This window comes from Bufo bufo, chromosome 6 (genome assembly GCF_905171765.1).
Source record: "Bufo bufo chromosome 6, aBufBuf1.1, whole genome shotgun sequence".
NCBI classification, from domain to species: domain Eukaryota; kingdom Metazoa; phylum Chordata; class Amphibia; order Anura; family Bufonidae; genus Bufo; species Bufo bufo.
This window is the reverse complement of record NC_053394.1, coordinates 83114706-83141097: the sequence shown is the minus strand read 5'-3', so window position 1 is coordinate 83141097 and position 26392 is coordinate 83114706. Positions and strand designations below refer to the sequence as shown.

Below are 26392 nucleotides of genomic sequence, written 5' to 3'. Positions count from 1 at the left end.
GACAGCTCGCAATGTAATATGCGGCAGGCGAGGCTGCACTTGTGTTCTCCCTCGGGGCGCCCCCTCCATCTCCCCCTCCCCTGTCTGACCTGCCTGCTGCCCCCGCCGCTGCCAATAAGAAGAGAGGCAGGAGGAGGAGGGGAGGGGCTGTGGCCACTGCGCCACCAATGAAGAAAACTGACCTGAAATACAAATACAGGAGGCGGGTGCTGGAATCAAATAGCCGGCACCAGACCTCTATGACAGGGAGCTGCGATCAGCTGCAGTTGAGTTAACCTTTCAGGTGCGGTACCTGAGGGGTTAACTGCCGCTGATCGCAGCTCCCTGTCACAGAGGTCGGGTGCCGGCTATTTGATTCCGGCACCCGCCTCCTGTATTTGTATAAGAAACGTTGGTGGCACAGTGCGCCCCCCCCCCCCCCAACACCCCAGTATAAGAAACATTGGTGGCACAGTGGGAAGTGCCAGTGAGGGTTAAAAAATAATAAAAAAAAATTAACTCACCTCCTCCAGTTGATCGCATAGCTGCCGGTCTCCTGTTTTCTTTAGGACCTGTGGTGACGTCACTGAGCTCATCACATGACCCATTACCATGGTGATGGATCATGTGATGAGCACAGTGATGTCACCACAGGTCCTTTGACAGGTCATGAAGAAAGAACAGAAGACGATCAATTGGAGGAGGTGAGTTAATTATTTTTTAACCCTCATTGGCACTGCCCACTGCGCCACCAATGTTTATTATATTGAGGGGGGGCGCACTGCACCACCAATGTTTATTATATTGGGGAGGGGCGCACTGCGCCACCAATGTTTATTATATTGGGGGGGGGGGCGCACTGCGCCACCAATGTTTATTATACTGGGGTGTTGGGGGGGGGCGCACTGTGCCACCAATGTTTATTATATTGAGGGGGGGCGCACTGCGCCACCAATGTTTATTATATTGAGGGGGGGCGCACTGCGCCACCAATGTTTATTATATTGGGGGGGCGCACTGCGCCACCAATGTTTATTATATTGGGGGGGGGGCGCACTGCGCCACCAATGTTTATTATATTGGGGGGGGGCGCACTGCACCACCAATGTTTATTATATTGGGGGGGGCGCACTGCGCCACCAATGTTTATTATATTGGGGGGGGGCGCACTGCGCCACCAATGTTTATTATACTGGGGTGTTGGGGGGGCGCACTGCGCCACCAATGTTTATTATATTGGGGGGGCGCACTGCGCACAACGATGGGTTAGGGAAATTTCTAAGCAGAGTGCGCATGCGCTGGGAGCCTCGCCGGCGGTTAGGGTAGGGAAAAATTATGGGCCAGTGCACAGGTGCGGTGATCGGATGGATGTTCTCAGCTGGACACCGGCCGACACTGCGCATGCGCTGGGAGCCTCACCAGCGGTTAGGGTAGGGAAAAAGCACTGGCCCGTACGTAATTTTTCCCTTCCCTAACCGCTGGTGAGGCTCCTGGCGCATGCGCACTCTGCTGTGAAACTTCCCTAACCTGACGTTGTGCGCCTGCGCGGCGCTGCACACCTCCTCACGTCATGTCCGGTGCGACTGGAAGTGACGAGGGTAGGGAAATCTCACGAAGTAGGGAAGTATAACATTACACCGGCCTTTGGGGTGTGTGGGCTGGTAACTACTTGGTTGGATAGTCAGCCAGCCTATGCCATGATGCCAGCAACAAGCAGTGTTTTTTTTTTTTTTTGGGGGGGGGGGGGCGCCACAAGGTTAGCTCGCACAGGGCGCCTGGACACCTAAGGCCGGCCCTGAATGGACCCTAACACGCCCTTTGTTTCACAAGACATTTAGCTAGAGAATTGATAGCAACACACTGAGCATGCTCGACCTAACAAAGGCTCAGAACTACAGGTCGATGCCGTGGTAATGTATGAGGAAACACAGTGAGTAGCAGAGGAAGAAAACTACTTTTATAACTACTGAATGGTAAAGAGGTGACATTTACATTATATTAGGTAATTATTGATGATGAATTAGTCTAAAACATAAGTTATATTTATGGTAACCGGAATACCCATTTATAGATGGATTAGTGATAAGCAAATGTATATTTGCTGTGTTTGTATGAGGGGAGGCGGGGTTTAGCGTTTATAAGGCTCTGCCTTCCCCCCTCTATCCTCACCAGCGTCAGCTCGTTTGCGGCTGGTGGTGCACGTCTGCGTCACTTCCTGGTATCGGTACATCGTTTCACAAGCAGCAGCAAGTTCGGAGTTCATTGGCTTTTTCTACCCTACTACTTCTGCAAGATAGCGGTAAGATCGGGGCTGTATGGCCAGCGCACAGGGGAGAGAGAACGGGGGTGTTCAGCATGCGATCATACCAACCTTCTGCTGTTTTCATTGTCGGCGTCTCTCTGCTCTATCGTGCTGCTCTGCTGGCTAAACTGTACTTGAAAGTCAGTAGTGCTACTATACAAATCCTTATAGCATTAGTATTCATGGTTTACTTAAATTGAATGTGTATTTGTACTGTTAGTTTGGATAATTATTATTAGGCAGTCACATGGGGTCAGGCGTATATGTGTAGGTGTGTATATATATATATGTATATATTAAAAAAAAAAAAAAAAAAAAAGGGGGATATATTTTAGTACTTATAGCACTACTGTGATTTTCCTAGATATACGGTTTGTTTTCTGGCGTATAAGGATTTCTGCGATTAGAAGCAGCTGAGTTTATCTGACGCGCAGGCATCCGGGGCATGTAAGCTACGATTTATCTTAGACTTGGGTAGGTTGAGGTTATAGCCAGTAGTAGCTAACACTCTGTTTATGTATTCGGTCTTATAGCTGTTTTTGGCATCCACAAGCAGACAACTTCAGGTATAGTACTATTGTAGGTAGTCTGCCACAACTCATGCATAAAAAAAAAAAAAAAACGTGTATATGTAATGTTTTCAGCATATAGCTTTACATAGGACTTGAATATGTCTGATCGGTCCACAATTATGTTAGCCTGTCACAACTACAGGCAACGATTCGATACGTCTGTCACGACTACAGACTCATTAAGTCCTGTCACGACTACAGGCAACGATTCGATACGCCTGTCACGACTACAGACAGGTTCAGGTCCTGTCCTCACTACAGTTACAAATTGCATGCCTCACGTTACTATCTGGGTCAGCCAATACTCGCTGGGTGCTTCACAATAAGTTCTATGGTATCCACATTCAGGTTCGGCCATCGGGTGGTTGTAGGGTGAATTGTGTGCTGGGTACGAGTCACGTGTGTGGATACGAGGGTTCTTAGCACGTCTTGGCTCAGGTGAATTCTAGTGGTGGATTTCTGTTCTACATTAACCATGTCATGTTTTAGTTAAAGATGTCTCAAGAATCTGTGGTGGGCGACACGTCATCTTCCCATGCAAGCGTGGCATCAGATTCAGCGAGAGACTCCAGGCAGTCGTTAAGATCATGGACAGTGCCCAAGTTGATGGCAGAGCTGACCAAAAGAGGCATCCCATTCCCAGCCTCCGCAAGGAAGGTGGAACTTTTTCGATTGCTGTCTTCGGATCCGGCGGGCCAGAGTCAGGAGACGGTTTCCATGGCTACGATCCAGACCTCGCTCACCCAGTTGCACGCGGTCATCAACTCTATGGCATCATCTATGTCAGACTTTCAAAGTAGATTAGAGTCGGTCGAAGCTGGCAATACAGCTACTCGGTTGATGGCACAGAGTGCGGCGGGGTCTTCTAATTCCCGCAATAGTATAACTGGTGGGTCAGGTCTAACACCCTCTATAGCACCTTCCCATTTTATTCCTGCTAACATTAGGCAGGATATAATTGATGGCAAGGATGTTAATTTAGCATCCTTGCTAATAGCAGCACATGAGGCACCGGACAACAAAACCATAGTCTGTGGTGAGGTTTCGGTTGTGCTCAGGTCCAAAGATGTGCGGTTGAGCAGGAAACTCAGCATCCCAGAGTTTGTTTTAGCTTTCAGCTTATATAGGGATGTTGTTTGTTCAACTAATCCTCAGCGCAGGGAGGAGTTAGACCTGTATATGTACAAGGTGGTGGATTTTGCTTATAAGTATGGTGGGTCAGCCTTTTACGACTATCACCGTTCCTTCTCAGCAAAAGCTGCAGCGGCGTTGGCTCAATTCCAACATACGGTAGATTGGTCTAATATTGATACGGAATTATTCTGTAGACACTTTGCCGGTCTCAAAGCCTCAGCCTGCTCCAAATGCAATTCATACTCGCATATGACGGACTGGTGCTCAGTCGGTGATAACCCAGCTCTGTCACAGGCGAGTAGTACTCCTGGCCCGTCAGTCAGTAAGGCTACTTCGGGGGTAGACAAGTTGGGGCGACCCATCAAGTATTTGGGCAGATCCCAAATCTGTAATAATTTCAATTTCGCGGTCTGTCATTTCAACCAATGTAGGCTATTGCATTTATGTGCCATATGTTTTAGAGCCCATCCCCGGGCATCTTGCCCACAAAGAAACCAGGAACCGGCATGACTAGGCATGGTGAATGTCAGCCTCCTTCAGTCCTTGTTAGGTTCGCATCCAGATACTAACTGGGTGCGTTTCATCATTAAGGGTTTGTCAGCAGGTTTCCATACAGGTTTACTGGCTCTTCCTCAGACCAACTATGAATGTAGGAACCTACTGTCAGCCTCGAAGGATCCCGAAGCAGTTTCTCAGCTCATTCAGGCCGAGCTCAATAAGGGGTATCTCATTGGGCCATTTGATCAACCTCCCTTTGATTGTTGGAGGATTAACCCAGTTGGTGTAGTGACTGGCAAATTTAGCAATAAAAAGAGGCTAATCTATGACCTGTCAGCTCCACATTCTTTACCGGTACCTAGCCTTAACTCATTAATTCCTTCAGAGGAATTTTCTATGAAATATGCATCCATTGATGAAGCTATCCAGGTTATTCTCAGTCTGGGTAGGGGAGCTTGGCTATCTAAGGCCGACATTACTGATGCCTTTAAGTTGCTCCCTGTCCAACCAGAGTTGTGGCAATGGTATGGGATTAAGTGGTCAAATAAGTACTACTTCGCTAACAAATTGATCTTTGGTTCTAAATCTAGCCCCTGGATTTTTAACCAGTTTGCCATAGCCCTGCATTGGATACTTCAAGATTTGTTCCGGGTCAATCACGTAATTCACTATCTGGATGACTTTCTGTTAATAGAATCCCCGAACCATGTTCCTCAGGACCTGCAGGTGCTGCAAGCGATGTTTGCAGATCTCAGGGTCCCCGTTGCCCCACACAAGGTGGAAGGTCCTGATACTACCATCACCTTTCTCGGCATTTGCCTAAACACCGTTAATATGGAAGCTAGTCTCCCGCAGGACAAATTGATTAGAGTTAAGGAAGCAGTTCATAGGTTAGCACGCGTCAGGACTGTCACCAAAGCAGATCTCCAGTCACTGCTTGGTATGCTTAACTTCGCTACACGCATTATTCCACAAGGCAGGTCATTTATCGCTAGACTGTTGAAGCTCTTGAAACATGCTCACGATCAAGATAGCCTGGTAGTCATAGATCAGAATGCGATGGCAGATTTAGTTATGTGGGATGAGTTCCTGTCACAGTGGAACGGCATATCGTTATTTGTTCCGTCAGTTTCAAGTGAATCTCCAGTAGTTCATACGGATGCCTCATCCTTAGTAGGCTTTGCAGCTATTTTCGGTCATAGGTGGATGGCAGATCAATGGCCAGCGGAGGTGGTCAGGTTGGAGGGCTTCACCAGGTGTTCCTCATTATTCGAGATATACCCCCTGGTGGCGGCAGCTCGGGTGTGGGGTCCACTATGGAGGAATCAGTCAGTGCTCTTCCTGACAGATAATGAGGCCTTAGTAGAGATACTCACTAAGGGTAGATCAGCCTCTGCTCAGATTATGTCATTTGTGAGGAGACTCGTTTGGTTATCACTTCAATATAATTTCCATATTATATGTGATCACATTAAGGGGCAAGCTAACGTAGCGGCGGATGCTTTATCTAGGGGTAACCTGTCGCTCTTCTTTCAGGTCTCTCCACAGGCAGACCACGCACCGGCAACCATTCCCGAGTTCAACCAATTGGTGATGGACTAGCGGCTCACCTTGCCACTGCTAGGTCTCTTATGACTAGATCACTGTCCGATAACACCCTGAGGATGTATAAGAAAGCTTGGGCGTCATTCTGTAACTTTAAGAGAACGCACCCGTCAGGTGGAGCAGGATATATATCTTATCTACTGGCATTTGGTGCATTTTGCCACTCACACCTGAAGCTGTCTTACAGTACTATTAAGTCATATCTGGCCGGTATACAACATCATTTGTATTTGAAGCATCCTCATCTACCATCATTGTTTTCTGCGCATCCTATCAGAATGTTACTGAGGGGTATACAGAAAGGCTCTGCTGTCACCCGTCCTTCCCGGCAGCCATTTACGGGGAAGATGTTCAGGTCCTTATCTGATATGTTGCAAGGATATCCTTTTGGTGAATATACTAGCTTACTGATAAAGACAACCATGTATCTGGCTTTCTATGGTTTCCTCAGACCAGGCGAATTCACCTGCGCCGCGAGCTGTAAAAATTATCTGAGGAAGAGTCAGCTCTCTTGGGACGGGTCTTGTTACATTCTTACGCTAACCTCTACAAAGACGACACGCCCAGGACAGCTGACTAAAGTTAAATACTTTACTACTGGTAATAAATGGTGTCCTGTGAAAACCATTCGAGAGTGGTTACAGTTTATTAAAGAAACCCCGGGTGAGGCACCTCTCCTTAGGTTAGGTTCTGCTCCTTTGAGTTGCACAAATTTCCTCAAGTTTATCCGTATTTTGTTGAGGAACATTGGTGTCGACCCCAGCTCGATTACGGGGCATTCTATGCGCATCGGGGCGGCCTCCGCTGCATCTAAGCACAATGTCCCGGTACATGTAATTAAGAAGCTAGGCAGGTGGAAGTCGGCTTGTTATGCCCGGTATATACCAAACCCGCAGGTTGAAATGTCTAGTGCCTTCAGTAATCTAGTTTTGTAATTATAAATAAACATATGCCATTTAACCTATGTTTGTGATTTTTGGCCCCTTTAGCCTACCCTCCGTACAGCAGTCTCGGCACACCTCTACTGCTTTAGAAGTAGGTAGGTAGGTCTCATACGCATAGACGACCCGAATACAAGTGATAAGCAAATGTATATTTGCTGTGTTTGTATGAGGGGAGGCGGGGTTTAGCGTTTATAAGGCTGCCTTCCCCCCTCTATCCTCACCAGCGTCAGCTCGTTTGCCCCACCCTCCCAATCCCATTATTACAACAACTCTATGGGGGTGGGCCCCTTTAGCCTACCCTCCGTACAGCAGTCTCGGCACACCTCTACTGCTTTAGAAGTAGGTAGGTAGGTCTCATACGCATAGACGACCCGAATACAAATAAAGAACATGGATTTTAATCTTGGAGATTTTTCCATTTCTTCAAAACTGCAAGTTTGCCTGTGCCTGACCCTGGAGGGTTGTTTCCTCCTTGCACCATGTGCAAGTGTGGTGACCATACATCTACGATGAGCGTACTTATGGAGTACGTAATAATGCTATGGTATCCCTAGTGCCAATAATTCATAATAGTTTCTAGCGTTGCCAACAAATGGTAAATCACATTCAGGTGGTTCTAGAGTCACATGTGGCTCTGGTTGGAGAGCACTGCTATAGGGAGTGCGGAGGTGGCAGTCAAAGCCAGGCCCTGGTGCTTGAGGGAACTACAAGCAATAGACATGGTAGGTGAGGGGCCTATGATAGATTTTGTCCATGCACCGCCGGATGTAAATAGTGCAGGGACCAGAAGATGGGAAACGCGGAGGCAGAGAGGAGGACCGTAGAGGTATGGCGCAGGTCAGGGGAGCAGGCTGTGGGCACTTGCTTAAAAGTAAATATGACCTCAAAAACTCCTTTAATATGGGACTGCAGCCTCATCCAGTTTGTAAGAAATCCTAATTTTAAAAAAATTGTATTAAAAAAGTGACACCTGACCTCATCCACATATTCCGACTTCTTTGTCAGAAAGGTGGAATAGGTGCTTCATAAATATCGTGAACATTATATTTCTCAAAGTATTCAGGCCAGCCTCTATAACAAAGCTGGCTGCCGATGCCACTATGGGGAGCTAACTGCATAGGCATTTATATAGTTAGGGTCCATTCACAAGTCCGCAATTTCGTTCCGCATTTTGCGGAACGGAATTGCGGACCCATTCATTTCTATGGGGCAGCACGATGTGCTGCCCGGATCCGGAATTGCGGATCCTTACTTCCGGGTCCGCAATTCCGTTCCCGAAAAAAATAGAACATGTCCTATTCTTGTCCACAATTGCGAACAAGAATAGGCATTTTCTAATAAGTGCCGGCGATGTGCGGTCCGCAAAATGCGGAACACACATCGCCGTTGTCCGTATTTTGCGGATCCGTAAAACACACACGGACGTGTGAATGGACCCTTACTGTTATATAATCTGTTTGCCTTGAACTCCACCTGTTTGCACTGAGTCACTGCCCCCTTCCTCCCCTCTGGGTTACGTTGCAGTTGCGTTGTCTGCCTCCACTCATACCGTCCATCTTGATTGAGAAAACCGCCTCTCTTTTGGGTGTACACAGTCCTCATACCAATAAAGGGGTCAATAACGCGACTCACGTTTTGTGCTTCTCTGCATAATCTGGGGTGACTGTGATATACTGGGCTCCCAAATCTACGGTACAGTTTGGGTCAGAAGGTGACCGACTTGTAGACATGCGTCCCCCTAAACAAACAGTAACGAAAAATAGTTATAATTAGCAAGTGTAAAACATATGCATTTATATAAGACAAACTCATGGCCTATTCATAAAATGTATCATCACCAGCAATTTATGTATTTTAGGAATTCAGCTTAGATTATAGACTTATCAAAACTGAGGCAAGAGGAAAAGTGGAGCAATTTCCATAGCAACTAGATTTCAGCCCTCATTCCCCAGTGGTCTTTTGGAAAGGGAAAAAATGAATAGTTCTTATGGGCAACTGGTCTTTTTTTTCAATCCAAAACTGCGTTCTTGGAGGCCCATAGATTGTGCCCCAGATCATAAGCATAGTGCCCTAGACCTCGCGCAGTGTGCAGTAGTCCACCAGCCTCCAAAATGTTCCAGATCTGACTGTTGGGATGGTTAATAAGATGAAGCATGTTCTGCTTTGAAGTGAATCGGTGTCCTGAAGACGCAGATACAGTTGAATATAATGGTGAAGCAGGGGGTAATTTTATTTTATTATAACTACATCGGCTTTACTAATGGGCACCAAGGGGGCAGCATTATTGTGAGGGGAATTAAGTGGGAAAACGATTGTATGGCAGGAGGCACTAAAGAGGCAGCAACACTGTGAGGGGGGCACTTAGCCAGCAGAGCTAATATTAGTGGGCAGTAAAGTGGCATTACTAATGTAAGAGGTAGAAAGAGGGCATAACTTATGTAAGAGGGCAATAAGGGGGCATAACAACTGTGAGGGGGCACTAAGGGGACATAACTACTGTGAGGGGCACAGAGGGGCATAACTAATTTTAGGAGGAAATAAGGAGGCATGCCATGATGAAGGAAGACATGCGTTTCTCTGAAACACATAGCTTGTGTACATTGACCTTATGAATCTTTTTCAAAGAGTGACCAATAAAGAATTTTGTTTTTTATCAAGAAGTTGTGCTGGATTCATTTTACAAGTATGCTAACGTTTCTGAAGAAGCTTTATCTGTGCACCATCTACTGGGACCTAGACCTTTCTATGGTGGAGCTATGAGCCGGATAACTGTCTCTTTTCATTTGTTGGTTAAATAAGGGGGTATTAAAGGGGACATAACTACTGTATGGGGGCACTAAGGGGCCATAACTAGTGTTGAGCAAACTTGTGTTTTAAGTTCGGCGTCTAAAGTTCGGGTTATCGAAGAATCGCGTAATGGATTCTAAATTCCGTTATGGTCCGTGGTAGCGGAATCCAGAACGCTATTCTTCGATAACCCGAACCCGAACTTTAGTCACCAAACTTAAAACACAAGTTTGCTCAACACTAGCCATAACTAATGTTAGGGGGCACTATGGGAGCATACCTGCTGTGAGGAGGCACTAAGGGAGCATAACTACTGTGTGGGGGCACTAAGGGAGCATTCTGCTATGTTGGAGCACTAAGGGGCCATAACTCCTCTGTGGTGGAACTAAAGGGGGCTCTCTATACAGTACACTTAGAAAGTCTTCAGACCCTTTCAATTTTTTCTGACTTTTTAATGTTTCGGCCTTGTGCTGAAATAAAAAATGTTTCCCCCTATCAATCCACACTTACCCCCCTTAATGAGAAAGTGGAAACAGAATTTCGGAAATAATGCAAATTAAAAAAAAAAGGAAAAACTAAAATTTTGGTATGATTTTTTTTAACACTTGAAATTTAGCTCTGGGAACTTCCCATTTCTCTTGATCATATTTGAGGATTGGAGTCCACCTGTTCAGTTGATTTGATTTCAAAAGACACATCCCTGTCTATATAAGGTCTCACACCTGACAATACACATCAGAGCAAAAACCAAGCCATGAGGAGGAAAGAGCTGCCTGTAGAGATCAGAGACAGGATTGTGTGGAGGCACAGATCTGGAGAAGGGTACACAAAAATCTGCTGCACTGACATTTTCCAAGAGCACAGTGGCAGTGTGCCAATGTCTTGGTATAGCAGCCTAGGGCTTAATGAAGGCCCAGGTCTGCCTTCGGTGTATTCCTAGCAGGCTGCACCTCTCTGGCATAGCCTGCTGGTAGATGTCAGTATAGTACTGGTAGAATAATACATTACATTGCATAAGTAATGCAATATATTATAGAAGCAATCAAAAGATAGTCTATAAAAGTCCCCTTGTGGGACTAGTAAATAGTTAAAAACAAGTTAAAAAAAGGTTTTATTAAATAAAAATTTTAATACACCCTTTTCCATAAAAAAGTTCTTCAATGTCGGATAAGCCCGCCCCTATGCCGCTCCTCCGCATATTGATGGACATTTTTCCCTGTAGCCATGACTGCGCTCTTCTCGCGCATGCGTCGTGCGTGTCCTGCCACAGCATGAGCTACGGCTCCCTCCCTCCCTGGCATCTTCTTGTTCACTGCGCCTGCGCCGTTCCTATACAGCGCGCTCGCGCCCATCGCTTCTCCCCTGCGGCGTGAGCTTATCTGTATATAACCTGTTTTTATTGCACTTGCTGCTCTTTGCACTTCTGATTAGATGCAAACGGTATTTTGTTACCCTGTATTTATACATGTATAATGACAAAGTTGAATCAGATCGAATCAAATTATGACCCACCAGTATTCCAAAGAACAATATCAGGTTTGGTGGGGTGGCTAGGGGACAAGTGATAAATGTCAGAACAAAGCGATGACACATTCTTATGTTCCTTATTCTAGGAAGTAATAAAAAGAAAAAAATTGGGCCAGAGTGCTGCCAGTGTCAAAAATGGTTGATTTATTGGTGCAAACATTTTAAAATGACATGCAACGTGCTTGGATGCAGATATTGTGTCTTCATCAGGCCATATAAACATAAAGAAAAAACACATTTATAGAGACAAGTGATAACAGTGAAAAATAACTAAAAATAGAAAAGCATGACTCATTAGATTTGGCTGGAGACAAGCCAGCTTAGGTACTTTCACACTAGCGTTTTTCTTTTCCGGCATAGAGTTCCTTCCTAGGGGCTCAATACCGGAAAAGAACTGATCAGTTTTATCCCCATGCAATCAGGATGTCTTCAGTTCAGTCTTTTTTACAGATCAGGACAGAGATAAAACCGCAGCATGCTACGGTTTTATCTCCGGCCAAAAATCCAGAACACTTGCTGGAATGCCATAGGAATGTACACTGCTCAAAAAAACAACACAATGTAACTCCAAGTCAATCACACTTCTGTGAAATCAAACTGTCCACTTAGGAAGCAACACTGAGTGACAATCAATTTCACATGCTTTTGTGCAAATGGGATAGACAACAGGTGGAAATTATAGGCAATTAGCAAGACCCCCCCAATAAAGGAGTGGTTCTGCAGGTGGTGACCACAGACCACTTCTCAGTTCCTATGCTTTCTGGCTGATGTTTTGGTCATTTTTAAATGCTGGCGGTGCTTTCACTCTAGTGGTAGCATGAGACAGAGTCTACAACCCACACAAGTGGCTCAGGTAGTGCAGCTTATCCAGGATGGCACATCAATGCGAGCTGTGGTAAGAAGGTTTGCTGTGTCTGTCAGCGTAGTGTCCAGAGCATGGAGGCGCTACCAGGAGACAGGCCAGTACATCAGGAGACGTGGAGGAGGCCGTAGGAGGGAAACAACACAGCAGCAGGACCGCTACCTCCGCCTTTGTGCAAGGAGGAACAGGAGGAGCACTGCCAGAGCCCTGCAAAATGACCTCCAGCAGGCCACAAATGTGCATGTGTCTGCTCAAACGGTCAGAAACAGACTCCATGAGGGTGATATGAGGGCCCGACGTCCACAGGTGGGGGTTGTGCTTACAGCCCAACACCGTGCAGGACGTTTGACATTTGCCAGAGAACACCAAGATTGGCAAATTCGCCACTGGCGCCCTGTGCTCTTCACAGATGAAAGCAGGTTCACACTGAGCACATGTGACAGACGTGACAGAGTCTGGAGACGCCGTGGAGAACGTTCTGCTGCCTGCAACATCCTCCAGCATGACCGGTTTGGCATTGAGTCAGTAATGGTGTGGGGTGGCATTTCTTTGGAGGGCCGCACAGCCCTCCATGTGCTCGCCAGAGGTAGCCTGACTGCCATTAGGTACCGAGATGAGATCCTCAGACCCCTTGTGAGACCATATGCTGGTGCGGTTGGCCCTGGGTTCCTCCTAATGCAAGACAATGCTAGACCTCATGTGGCTGGAGTGTGTCAGCAGTTCCTGCAAGACGAAGGCATTGATGCTATGGACTGGCCCGCCCGTTCCCCAGACCTGAATCCAATTGAGCACATCTGGGACATCATGTCTCGCTCTATCCACCAACGTCACGTTGCACCACAGACTGTCCAGGAGTTGGCAGATGCTTTAGTCCAGGTCTGGGAGGAGATCCGCCACCTCATCAGGAGCATGCACAGGCGTTGTAGGGAGGTCATACAGGCACGTGGAGGCCACACACACTACTGAGCCTCATTTTGACTTGTTTTAGGACGTTACATCAAAGTTTTGAGTGTGACTCCAAATCCAGACCTCCATGGGTTGAAAAATTTGATTTCCATTTTTTGATTTTTGTGTGATTTTGTTGTCAGCACATTCAACTATGTAAAGAACAAAGTATTTCAGAAGAATATTTAATTAATTCAGATCTAGGATGTGTTATTTTTGTGTTCCCTTTATTTTTTTGAGCAGTGTATTAGTGCCGGATCCGGCATTCAAAATACCGGAATGCTGGATTTGTCATTCCGGTCTGCGCAAACCGAAAAACATGTGAAAAAAATAAATGCCGGATCCGTTTTTCCGGATGACACCGGAAAGACGAATCCGGCTTTTTAATGCATTTGTAAGACTGATCAGGATCCTGATCAGTCATACAAATGCCATCAGTTTGCATACGTTTTGACTGATCCGGCAGGCGGTTCCGTCGACGGAACTGCCTGCCGGATTCCTCTGCCGCAAGTGTGAAAGTACCCTTATAAATTGAGAAGGGTTCCGGCCGCCTAAAGCCCCTTTCACATGAGCGAGTTTTGTTTGAATTGAACGCATTGCACCCACACAGAATCCTGACCCATTCATTTCTATGGGTTTGTGTACATGAATGTTGATTTTCACGCATCATCTCTGCGTTACGTAAAAATAGCAGCATGTTCTATAGTCTGTGTTTTTCACTCAGCCCTGGTCCCATAGAAGTGATAGGGACTTCAGTGAAAAACGCATTGCATCCGGATACAGTCTGGATGCAGTCCAAATGCAAAGCGTTTTATCACTGATGGTTGCTAGGAGATGTTGTTTGTAATTCTTCCGTTTTTATTCACGTGCATGAAAAATGCTTTAAAACTGATTGCACCCGCACGGAAAAAACTGAACGCAATCGCAGACAAAACTGACTGCACTTGTGTGCAAAACCTTCAGTTTTTTCCTGAACAGATCAGGACGCAATTGGGGTAATTTATCAAACTGGTATAAAGTAGAACTAGCTTAGTTGTCCATAGCAACCAATCAGATTCCTGCTTTCATTTTTGACAACTCCTTCGGAAAATGAAATGGAATCTGATCGGTTGCTATGGGCAACTAAGCCAGTTCTACTTTATACCAGTTTGATATATGACCCCTACTTTATACCAGTTTGATATATGACCCCTACTTTATACCAGTTTGATATATGACCCCTACTTTATACCAGTTTGATGTATAGTTCGTGCGAAAGGGGCATAAAGCCACATTGAGGAGAGATGAGGAGCAGCCGATTGTCAGGAAGGAAGCATTAGCCCCCTTTCAGACGAGCGAGTGTCAAGCTCCGGACTCGCAGCGCAGCTCCCATCCTGACCTCCCAGCACTGCCGGGGTCGCATAGTATTATATTCATTTATGATGCTATGTAACCCTTACAGTTCTGGAATGTAATAGATAACACTGACAGCATTATGTCAGTGTTATCCAATACATTCCATAACTCTAAGGGTCCATTCACACGTCCCCAAGTGTTTTGCGGACCCGGACACCCGTCCATGTGGGTTCCGCATTTCTCAGACCACACATGGCCGGCACTTTAATAGAAGTTCCTTTTCTTGTCCGTGTCTGCGGACAAGAATAGGACATGTTCTTTTTTTTGCGGAACGGAAGTGTGGATGCGGACAGCACACGTCTTAAAACAGCATTCCAATAATTTCAATGGTAAGCAGCACTTGTGGGATCATTAATCAAGCTGGTGTAAAGTAGAACTGGCTTAGTTGCCCATAGCAACCAATCAGATACTTCCTTCATTTTTGACAATTCTGTTGGAAAATAAAAGGTGGAATCTGATTGGTTGCTATGGGCAACTAAGCCAGTTCTACTTTACACCAATTTGATAAATGTCCCTATTTTTTTTTCCACATGGAAAAAAGAAGCAGCATGTCTTATCTTGGGGCAGAATCTGCACTGAATCTCCCATTGAAATAAATGGGAAGAATAAAAAAAAAACACTTCCATGTAAGTCCATGCGTTTTTTTGGGCGATTTCCATAGTTTTTTGGTGCAGATCTGTATCAAAAACCTTGAGCTGGTAAAAAAAAAGGTGTAAAAAAAAATATCATGTGAACATCAACCTAAGGGCTGTGCACGGGCACTGTCCGTGGGGCAGGCGCATAGGGATCGCAGACCCATTCACTTAAATGGGTCCGCGATCCTTCCGTTCTGCAAAAAGATAGAACTTGCTCTATCTTTTTGCCCCAGAAAGAACTCCGCAGTGTTCCGTTCCGCACCTCCGGATTTACGCACCCATTGAAATGAATGGGTCCGCATCAGTGACGCAGAATGACCACAGAACGGTGCCCGTGTATTGCGGATCCGCAAATGCGGTCAACGGGCATCACACGTTCGTGTAAACGAGCCCTAAGACTGTGATTTGAATCCTTAGGCTGGGTTCACACGAGCGTGTCCGGATTAGGTCCGGATGCGTCCCGGTGTATTGCGGCAAACCCGCGTTCCGATGTTCAGTTTTTATCGCGTGGGTGCAATGTGTTTTGTTCACAGAAGTTCAGGTTTGGGTTAGGTGTTGTGTAGATGTTATTATTTTCCCTTATAACATGGTTATGAGGGAAAATAATAGCATTCTGAAAACAGAATGCTTAGTAGGTGATCAATTGAGGGTTAAATTTTTTTTTAAAATTAACTCACTTTCTCCTCTTGATCGCGTAGTTCCCGGTCTCTTCTTTACTTCTTTAATGATGAGCTGTGGGCTAAAGGACCTGTGGTGACGTCAGATCACATGCTCCAATCACATGGTCCACCGTAGTGATGGACCATGTGATTGGAGCATGTGATCTGACGTCACCACAGGTCCTTTAGCCCACAGATCATCATTAAAGAAGTGACCGGGAACTACGCGAACAAGAGGAGAAGGTGAGTTAATTTTATTTTATTTTTTTAACACTCAATTGATCACCTACTAAGCATTCTGTTTTCAGAATGCTATTATTTTCCCTTATAATCGCGTTCAGATGTACAGGACTTGCTCTCATAATATCCTATTGAATCATCACTTAACAATTCACTCGCTTCTATGTGAAGCTCAAACTACAGTTTTCACTATCTCCCATAGATTCCATATCTTATTAAAGCTATCATGTCTTCTGTTTATCCAGCTAGTCATTTCTTCGAAGGTATAAATTTGATCCACTTTTGCCTTCCATTCTTGAAGGGTAAGAGGGTGCGTGTCTAACCAGTGCAATGGTATGAGAGACTTAGCTATTGCTATCAGATGAGTCATAAGGTTTTTCTTTGTTGGTGTATAATGACTAGTGGGTTTTGAAAGAACTACCATCTCTAGAGATATATTAAAATCTGGTGTAGCTATCTTTTTGACTGCTTTGTTTATTCCCTCCCAAAACTTAGTGATACGGGGACAGGCCCACCAAATATGTGAAAGAGATCCTACTCCTTCTCCACATCTCCAGCACTCCTGGGATTCAGATAGACCTCTTTTGTATAAAAATTCTGGTGTTCTGTACCATCTAGAAAGGAGTTTGTAATGGTTTTCTTGCAATCGCACACATTGTGAGAACCCGTGTGACGTTGCTAGTATCTTCTTTGTCTCTTGATCTGATAGCACAATATTTTATTCTTTTTCCCATTCCAGTAGATAAGGCCTCTTTTTGGTCTCACCCTGACCTCCCAGCACCAAGTAAACCTCGGAAATCCTCCTTCGCTTTGTCTGAGCAGTTTTCAGCAGATCCTCCAAATCAGTGAGGGGTCTCTGGAATGAGAATCTTCGAAGCTCTCCCGCACACAGAGTTTATATGTAAATTGGCCAGGAAGAATGTTGGAGATTTCCTAAGTGTTTCAGTGAGCTGTTCTTTTAAATGATGATCTATATCCCCCATGAAATCTCTCACTCCAATTTTGGCCAGGGTGGACCAAAGGTCTGGGAATATATTTATTGGGATCTCTAGCAAGTCGGGGAGGAGGTTTGCTGGCATCAGTGGAGATGGAGAAGGGGCTAAAATATCCCTCATTGAGCTCCACGTCATGTAAATTCCCTTAAACAAAGGGTCCATGCTTTCTACCGGGTCTTTCTTGATTTTGGGGAGCCAAAGATATTTTTGGAATGAATGCCCAATACTATATTCACATAGATCTCCTACATCTGACTTTCTCAGTGGTTGCACTAACTCTAGCCATCTTTGGATTGCTTTATAATATGTACCCACATCCGGTAATCCTAGACCCCCTCTTTCTCTTCTCCTTGTCAAGATTTTATATGACAAACGCGACTTCTTCCCTGCCCATAAAAAAATAGAAAGGAGACGCTTCATTTCTACAAAGAAATGTGACTCGATGTGTATGGGTACCATTTGCAAAGTGTATAGGATCTTGGGCATTATATATGCTTTAATAATGTTTTTTCTACCCATCCACGACAGAAATGGTATATTATATTTTTGAAGAAGTTGTTTAATAGAGCTTATTAAAGGTATATAGTTGTACTTAAAAAGGTCTCCCAGATTCTGTGGGATTTTTATTCCAAGGTATTTAATGGGATTTTTGGTCCAGCAGAATGGGGATACTCTCTCAAGCCTAACTGCTTCTTCCTCTGTAAGTGTAATATTCAGGATCTCCGACTTAGCCGTGTTCACTTTAAAGTCCGAGATTTTGCTAAATTCCTCTAACCTTTTCTCTAAACTGAGCAGTCCCACCCTAGGATTCGTTACAATGAAGAGGAGGTCGTCAGCGAATGCCGTGCATTTTAACTCTTTCCCTCCGTATTTGATGCCTGTTATTTCTGGGTCTTGTCTGACTGCTTGCAGAAGCGTCTCGGCCACCAGAATGAACAGGGAAGGTGACAAAGGACAGCCTTGTCTAGTGCCGTTCGTAATCTCAAATGTTGGTGAAAGTGTGCCATTAACTCTTAATTTAGCATTTGGCTGCTCGTATAGGGTGAATATCGCGTCAATAAAGGACTCTGGCAAGGCAAACTTACTAATAGTTGCTCTCATGAAGCTCCAATTCACCCTATCGAACGCTTTTTCGGCATCAATTCCCAGTAACGGTAGTTTTTTTTGTTCGAGCAATATGGATGGAGTGGAAAACTCGATGTGAATTGTCCCTGCCCTCGATCAAAAAGGTTTTTTAACACATTAAAAGAGCAGAGAGCTATGGGGACTGGGTATTGCGGATGTGCTAGCGGCCATCTAGCAACCCATGTCCCCAGCTCTATGCACAAAATCCTGGTGACAGGTTTCCTTTAACCACCTCCGGACCGCCTAACGCAGGATCGCGTTCCGGAGGTGGCAGCCCTGCGCACAGTCACGCATATATGCGTCATCTCGCGAGACGCGAGATTTCCTGTGAACGCGCGCTCACAGGAACGGAAGGTAAGAGAGTTGATCTCCAGCCTGCCAGTGGCGATCGTTCGCTGGCAGGCTGGAGATGTGTTTTTTTTTAACCCCTAACAGGTATATTAGACGCTGTTTTGATAACAGCGTCTAATATACCTGCTACCTGGTCCTCTGGTGGTCCCCTTTGTTTGGATCGACCACCAGAGGACACAGGTAGCTCAGTAAAGTAGCACCAAGCACCACTACACTACACTACACCCCCCCCCCCCGTCACTTATTAGCCCCTGATCACCCCATATAGACTCCCTGATCACCCCGTCATTGATTACCCCCCTGTCATTGATCAACCCCCTGTAAAGCTCCATTCAGACGTCCGCATGATTTTTACGGATCCACTGATAGATGGATCGGATCCGCAAAACGCATCCGGACGTCTGAATGAAGCCTTACAGGGGCATGATCAATGACTGTGGTTATCACCCCATATAGACTCCCTGATCACCCCCCTGTCATTGATTACCCCCCTGTAAAGCTCCATTCAGATGTCCGCATGATTTTTACGGATGCACTGATAGATGGATCGGATCCGCAAAGCGCATCCGGACGTCTGAATGAAGCCTTACAGGGGCATGATCAATGACTGTGGTTATCACCCCATATAGACTCCCTGATCACCCCCCTGTCATTGATTACCCCCCTGTAAAGCTCCATTCAGATGTCCGCATGATTTTTACGGATGCACTGATAGATGGATCGGATCCGCGAAACGCATACGGACGTCTGAATGAAGCCTTACAGGGGCGTGATCAATGACTGTGGTTATCACCCCATATAGACTCCCTGATCACCCCCCTGTCATTGATCAACCCCCCTGTCATTGATCACCCCCCTGTCATTGATCACCCCCCTGTCATTGATCCCCCCCCCCCCCTGTAAGGCTCCATTCAGACATTTTTTTGGCCCAAGTTAGCAGAATTTTTTTTTTTTTTTTCTTACAAAGTCTCATATTCCACTAACTTGTGTCAAAAAATAAAATCTCACATGAACTCACCATACCCCTCACGGAATCCAAATGCGTAAAATTTTTTAGACATTTATATTCCAGACTTCTTCTCACGCTTTAGGGCCCCTAGAATGCCAGGGCAGTATAAATACCCCACATGTGACCCCAAAGAAGACACCCCCAGGTATTCCGTGAGGGGCATATTGAGTCCATGAAAGATTGAAATTTTTGTCCCAAGTTAGCGGAACGGGAGACTTTGTGAGAAAAAAATTAAAAATATCAATTTCCGCTAACTTGTGCCAAAAAAAAAAAATTTCTATGAACTCGCCATGCCCCTCATTGAATACCTTGGGGTGTCTTCTTTCCAAAATGGGGTCACATGTGGGGTATTTATACTGCCCTGGCATTCTAGGGGCCCCAAAGCGTGAGAAGAAGTCTGGTATCCAAATGTCTAAAAATGCCCTCCTAAAAGGACTTTGGGCACCTTTGCGCATCTAGGCTGCAAAAAAGTGTCACACATCTGGTATCGCCGTACGCAGGAGAAGTTGGGGAATGTGTTTTGGGGTGTCATTTTACATATACCCATGCTGGGTGAGATAAATATCTTGGTCAAATGCCAACTTTGTATAAAAAAAATGGGAAAAGTGGTCTTTTGCCAAGATATTTCTCTCACCCAGCAACGGTATATGTAAAATGACACCCCAAAACACATTCCCCAACTTCTCCTGAATACGGCGATACCACATGTGTGACACTTTTTTGCAGCCTAGGTGGGCAAAGGGGCCCATATTCCAAAGAGCACCTTTAGGATTTCACAGGTCATTTACCTACTTACCACACATTAGGGCCCCTGGAAAATGCCAGGGCAGTATAACTACCCCACAAGTGACCCCATTTTGGAAAGAAGACACCCCAAGGTATTCCATGAGGGGCATGGCGAGTTCCTAGAATTTTTTATTTTTTGTCACAAGTTAGTGGAAAATGCTTATTTTTTTTAATTTTTTTTTCATACAAAGTCTCATATTCCACTAACTTGTGACAAAAAATAAAAACTTCCATGAACTCACTATGCCCCTCACGGAATACCTTGTGGTGTCTTCTTTCCAAAATGGGGTCACTTGTGGGGTAGTTATACTGCCCTGGCATTCTAGGGGCCCAAATGTGTGGTAAGGAGTTTGAAATCAAATTCTGTAAAAAATGACCTGTGAAATCCGAAAGGTGCTCTTTGGAATATGGGCCCCTTTGCCCACCTAGGCTGCAAAAAAGTGTCACACATCTGGTATCTCCGTACTCAGGAGAAGTTGGGGAATGTGTTTTGGGGTGTCATTTTACATATACCCATGCTGGGTGAGAGAAATATCTTGGCAAAAGACAACTTTTCCCATTTTTTTATACAAAGTTGGCATTTGGCCCCCTCCTGGCCTGCTCTCATCACGCCCCCTCCTGGCCTGCTCTCATCACGCCCCCTCCTGGCCTGCTCTCATCACGCCCCCTCCTGGCCTGCTCTCACCACGCCCCCTCCTGTCCTGCTCTCACCACGCCCCCTCCTGTCCTGCTCTCACCACGCCCCCTCCTGGCCTGCTCTCACCACGCCCCCTCCTGGCCTGCTCTCACCACGCCCCCTCCTGTCCTGCTCTCAGCACGCCCCCTCCTGTCCTGCTCTCACCACGCCCCCTCCTGTCCTGCTCTCACCACGCCCCCTCCTGGCCTGCTCTCACCACGCCCCCTCCTGTCCTGCTCTCACCACGCCCCCTCCTGTCCTGCTCTCACCACGCCCCCTCCTGTCCTGCTCTCACCACGCCCCCTCCTGGCCTGCTCTCACCACGCCCCCTCCTGTCCTGCTCTCACCACGCCCCCTCCTGTCCTGCTCTCACCACGCCCCCTCCTGTCCTGCTCTCACCACGCCCCCTCCTGTCCTGCTCTCACCACGCCCCCTCCTGTCCTGCTCTCACCACGCCCCCTCCTGTCCTGCTCTCACCACGCCCCCTCCTGTCCTGCTCTCACCACGCCCCCTCCTGGCCTGCTCTCACCACGCCCCCTCCTGGCCTGCTCTCACCACGCCCCCTCCTGTCCTGCTCTCACCACGCCCCCTCCTGTCCTGCTCTCACCACGCCCCCTCCTGTCCTGCTCTCACCACGCCCCCTCCTGTCCTGCTCTCACCACGCCCCCTCCTGGCCTGCTCTCACCACGCCCCCTCCTGGCCTGCTCTCACCACGCCCCCTCCTGGCCTGCTCTCACCACGCCCCCTCCTGGCCTGCTCTTACAGCTGCCCGTCTGTCCATCCCTGCACCGTGCCATAGAGGACTGTGCTGCTGTCTGGGTCCTAAAGCACCCTGCTTGTATCAGAGGTGCTTTCCTTCTGTGACTGGCACTCCTGGCTGTGCAGGCTGGCAGGGGCTTAGCAGGGACACTTGTTAGAAGCTGAAATAAATAAACTTTTGCAGGAGGAAGGGAGACTGAGGGGAAGCTGTGATGGCTGATCTGACTGCAGGCTCTGCCCGCTCTGTTTCCCCTGTACTGAGAGGATGCTGCCAACATGTGAGGATGTAGCAGAGCCAGGGAAGTGCTGTGGACCACAAACTGTGAGCAATCCCAGGGTCTGTCCTGGTTATGGCCCCTCTGCTCTGTGTTCTTATCACAGACATGATATTACAGCCAGACCAACAGTTCAGGAGCTTTAACCCCTTGTGAGCTGTCAGTATGGCTGAGGTCAGTGTTATCAGCAGCAGTCACTGGTCTCACCATCTATAAATGTGTGCCCTCTCCTTCCTGCACTCTGTACATTTATTTTTATTTATTTTATGCACTTATATAGCGCTACTATATTCCGCAGCGCTTTACAGACATTAGCATCCAACTGTCTGGTGATATGTGCCCCCCGCCACTGCATATAGAGATCCGCGACCCCCTGTACACTGTATACAGTGATCCACGCTAAGGGTAGCCCACAAGTGCCGCCGGAAGTCCGCTCCGGCCCCATTCACTTTAATGGGGACAGGTCGGAGATGCGGCCGCAGCACGGCAAACATGTCGAGAGGCGGCCGGACAAAAAAACGCAGCGTGCTGGGCATCAGGGAATGTGAATGGGGCCAGAGCGGACTTCCAGCGACAGTCGTGGGCTAGCATTAGTACAGATCTGGCAGGGGAACAGCCTGCGAGACCCTGCTAGTGTGAAAGTAGCCTTGGGCTCCATTCAGACGTCCGTAGAATGGGTCCGCATCCGTTCCGCAATTATCCGGAACAGGTGTCCACCTATTCATTCTCTATGGGGCCGGAAGAGATGAGGAGAGCACAATATGTGCTCTCCGTAGCCGCATTTCCAGAGCGCAGCCCCGATCTTTCGGTCCGCAGCTCTGCAAGAAAATAGAGCATGTCCTATGCATGTCCGCAATTGCGGACAAGAATAGGCATTTCTTAGGAGGTGCCGGCAGGGTGTATTGCGGATCCGCAATGCACTACGGACGTCTGAAAGTATCCTTAGTCGTGTGATGATAGACAGGAGGCTCCCCTCTATGCGAGCAGATCGATTTGTACAAATGTATTCATCAGAGCTCTTGTGCAACAAAGATCTGTCCCCCCGCTCAACAGCCCCCCTCCCCCGGCCGTCCATGCACCTAAACAGAAATCTATGACCGATCAGAGCTGCCGTGGATTTCTGCTTCAAGTCAGAAAACTGGCGAAAATGAACATAAATTTGTTGGGGCAACTGGTCACGCCCCCTCTCTGCCATTGGCACGCCTTTTTTTTTTTTTAAGGCACAGTTAAAAAGTCGCAAACACATAGGGCCAGATTTATCATGAGCTAAAGTCAAATTTATGGAGTGAAAAGTCGCAATATTTTGGTAATCGGTAAAACTGCACAAAAATTTGCGACTTATTTTGTCTCTGCGCTATGCTCGTTAGTTTTCTGAAAGTAGTGTGAAAGTGGGCGTTTTTTCTTATGTAAATCAATCTCTAGACAGATTTACTATTCCGATAATTCAAAAAAGTTGCAAACAATTGCGCAATTTTACTCCAGTGAGGACCATGCTTATGTTGGGAACGTTATATCTAGGTCCTGCGCTTATTACATTGGTATCAAACAGAAGACTCTTTTTACCTTTTTTTTTATCTTTTTAGCTTTAAAAATTTAGAATTTTATTTAAAATGTTCTTCAAAATAAATTAATTTGTTTTCATTATTTTACTTGAATTAATAATGTTTTATTAATGTATTTTTGGTTAAATATATTGTAAAGTATAAAATGTAGTTGTATATATATTTGTTTTCTATAAATGTTACTAAATTGAAAGATACTGACAATTACTGTTGTGTTTTAGGGTCCATTCACACGTCCGTAAGTGTTTTGTGGATCCACAAATTGTGGATCCGCAAAACACAGACACCTGCAATGTGCGATCCGCAATTTGCGGACCACACATCACAGACACTATGATAGAAAATGCCTTTTCTGGTCCGCAATTGCGGACAAGAATAGGACATGTTCTATTTTTTTCAGGAACAGAATTGCGGATCCCGAAAATGCGGATGCGGATCCCGGAAATGCGGATTTGCATCCGTTCCAGCCCCATTGAAACTGAATGGGTCCGCAAATTGCGGAAAGAATGTGGACCCAAATTACGGACGTGTGAATGGACCCTTAGTGTGAGTCATTACAATATGAAGTGGATGGAAATATTGTTTATTTTAATCTGAAATTAATCTCTTGTCAATTCCTAAACTGTTGATTTGCACAGCCATATTTGCCCATATTAAATTTTTTGGGCCCAATGGAAGATGCATTTTACCGAAATAAAGAATCATAGTCAGATACAACCTGTAGAATAATTTTTTAAAAGTTATTAAAATAAGATAAACAATGTATAACATTAATAATTCTCCATTGTGATAAATAAATTACAGTAATACATTCTATAAATTTTATATAATATATTATTATATAGGTTAATATGTATATTTCATCCTTTAAACATTTTTTACATTAATGATCGATAATCCCCATAGCAAGGAGCAAACCAGGCCCACCACTCAGGAAAGAAGGATTTATTTGAACTTTTTTACAGTTTAAAAATAATAAGCATAAATTTCGAAATTTTGAAGGAATAGTCATGAAGAAGTTTGAAGCTCCAGTACAAGAGGGGATGATCGCTCATAAGGGCTCCTGGTCATGGCCGTATTAGGCTGCGTTCACACAGGCGAGATTTCCGTGCGGGTGCAATGCGTGAGGTGAACGCATTGCACCCGCACTGAATACGACCCATTCATTTCAATGGGGCTGTTCAGATGAGCGGTGATTTTCACGCATCACTTGTGCGTTGCGTGTAAATCGAAGCATGCTCTATATTCTGCGTTTTTCACGTAACGCAGGCCCCATAGAAGTGAATGGGGTTGCGTGAAAATCGCAAGCATCCGCAAGCAAGTGCGGATGCGGTGCAATTTTCACACACGGTTGCTAGGAGACGATCGGGGTGGAGACCCGATCATTATTATTTTCTCTTATAACATGGTTATAAGGAAAAATAGCATTCTGAATACAGAATGCATAGTAAACTAGCGCTGGAGGGGTTAAAAAAATAAATAAAATAATTTAACTCACCTTAGTCCACTTGATCGCGGCCCGGCATCTCCTTCTGTCTCCTTTGCTGAACAGGACCTGTGGTGAGCATTAATTACAGGTAAAGGACCTTTGATGACGTCACTCCGGTCATCACATGGTACGTCACATGATCTTTTACCATGGTGATGGATCATGTGATGACCGGAGTGACGTCCCCAAAGGTTCTTTACCTGTAATTAATGCTCACCACAGGTCCTGTTCAGCAAAGGAGACAGAAGGAGATGCCGGGCTACGCGATCAAGTGGACTAAGGTGAGTTAAATTATTTTATTTATTTTTTTAACCCCTCCAGCGCTAGTTTACTATGCATTCTGTATTCAGAATGCTATTATTTTCCCTTATAACCATGTTATAAGGGAAAATAATACAATCTACAGAACACCGATCCCAAGCCCGAACTTTTGTGAAGAAGTTCGGGTTTGGGTACCAAACATGCGTGATTTTTCTCATGCGAGTGCAAAACGCATTACAATGTTTTGCACTCGCGCTGAAAAATCGCGGGTGTTCCCGCCACGCACCCGCACATTTTCCCGCAACGCCCGTGTGAACCCAGCCTTACGGCTTGAAAATTGCAGATCCACAATACCACAGACCACTGATATGGACCCACTCTCTTCAATGGATTCGCAATCCGGGAAATGCGGTGCAGAATGGAGGCACGGATCAAAAGCCCACGGAAGCACTACAGTGTTGGAGTTGTTTTTTCTATCCATGACTCTCCACCACCAAAAAAAAAACAGGCTTGCACTATTTTTTACCAGTGTGGACAGTCGGATGGGTATCGCAGACCACATTTAAAGTGAATGGGTCCTATATCCGCATGCGGCGGTCCCACGAACAGATGACACAATGGATGTTAAAAAAGGGACACATAAAAAAAAGACTAAAAAAAAAATACACTTCACATTAAAATATTACACTATACACACTTATTACACTTTTTTAACTGATTCCTTTTTTTTTTTTAACCTTTTCAACTAATATTTTTTTTATGTGAAATTCTTCTTTTTCCTTCGGTTTTCAACTTTTTCGTAAAGACGTGCGACTTTTGTAAAGGCGCCTTATGAAGGATAAACTGCTATCGTCAAACCACATTTATCACAGTATTAGGCCTCATGCACACACGGTCTGCAAAACGGTGTTCCGTTGTTCAGTGATCCGTTTCCATTTTTGTTTCCGTGTGTCTTCCTTGATTTTTGGAGGATCACCAGACATGAAGGAAAGTGAAAAAAAATCTAAGTCAAGTTTTCCT

General features: G+C 45.8%; 1 protein-coding gene across 1 annotated transcript in view; it reads right to left on the bottom strand.

The window, feature by feature from the left end:
* RNLS (renalase, FAD dependent amine oxidase) overlaps positions 1–26392 on the bottom strand; it is a 217653-nt gene that overhangs the window by 178891 nt on the left and 12370 nt on the right. Inside the window, exon 2 of the mRNA XM_040437487.1 lies at positions 8667–8772. Within this exon, the coding sequence (XP_040293421.1) occupies positions 8667–8772 (106 nt within the window). The remainder of the gene's footprint in view (positions 1–8666; positions 8773–26392) is intronic.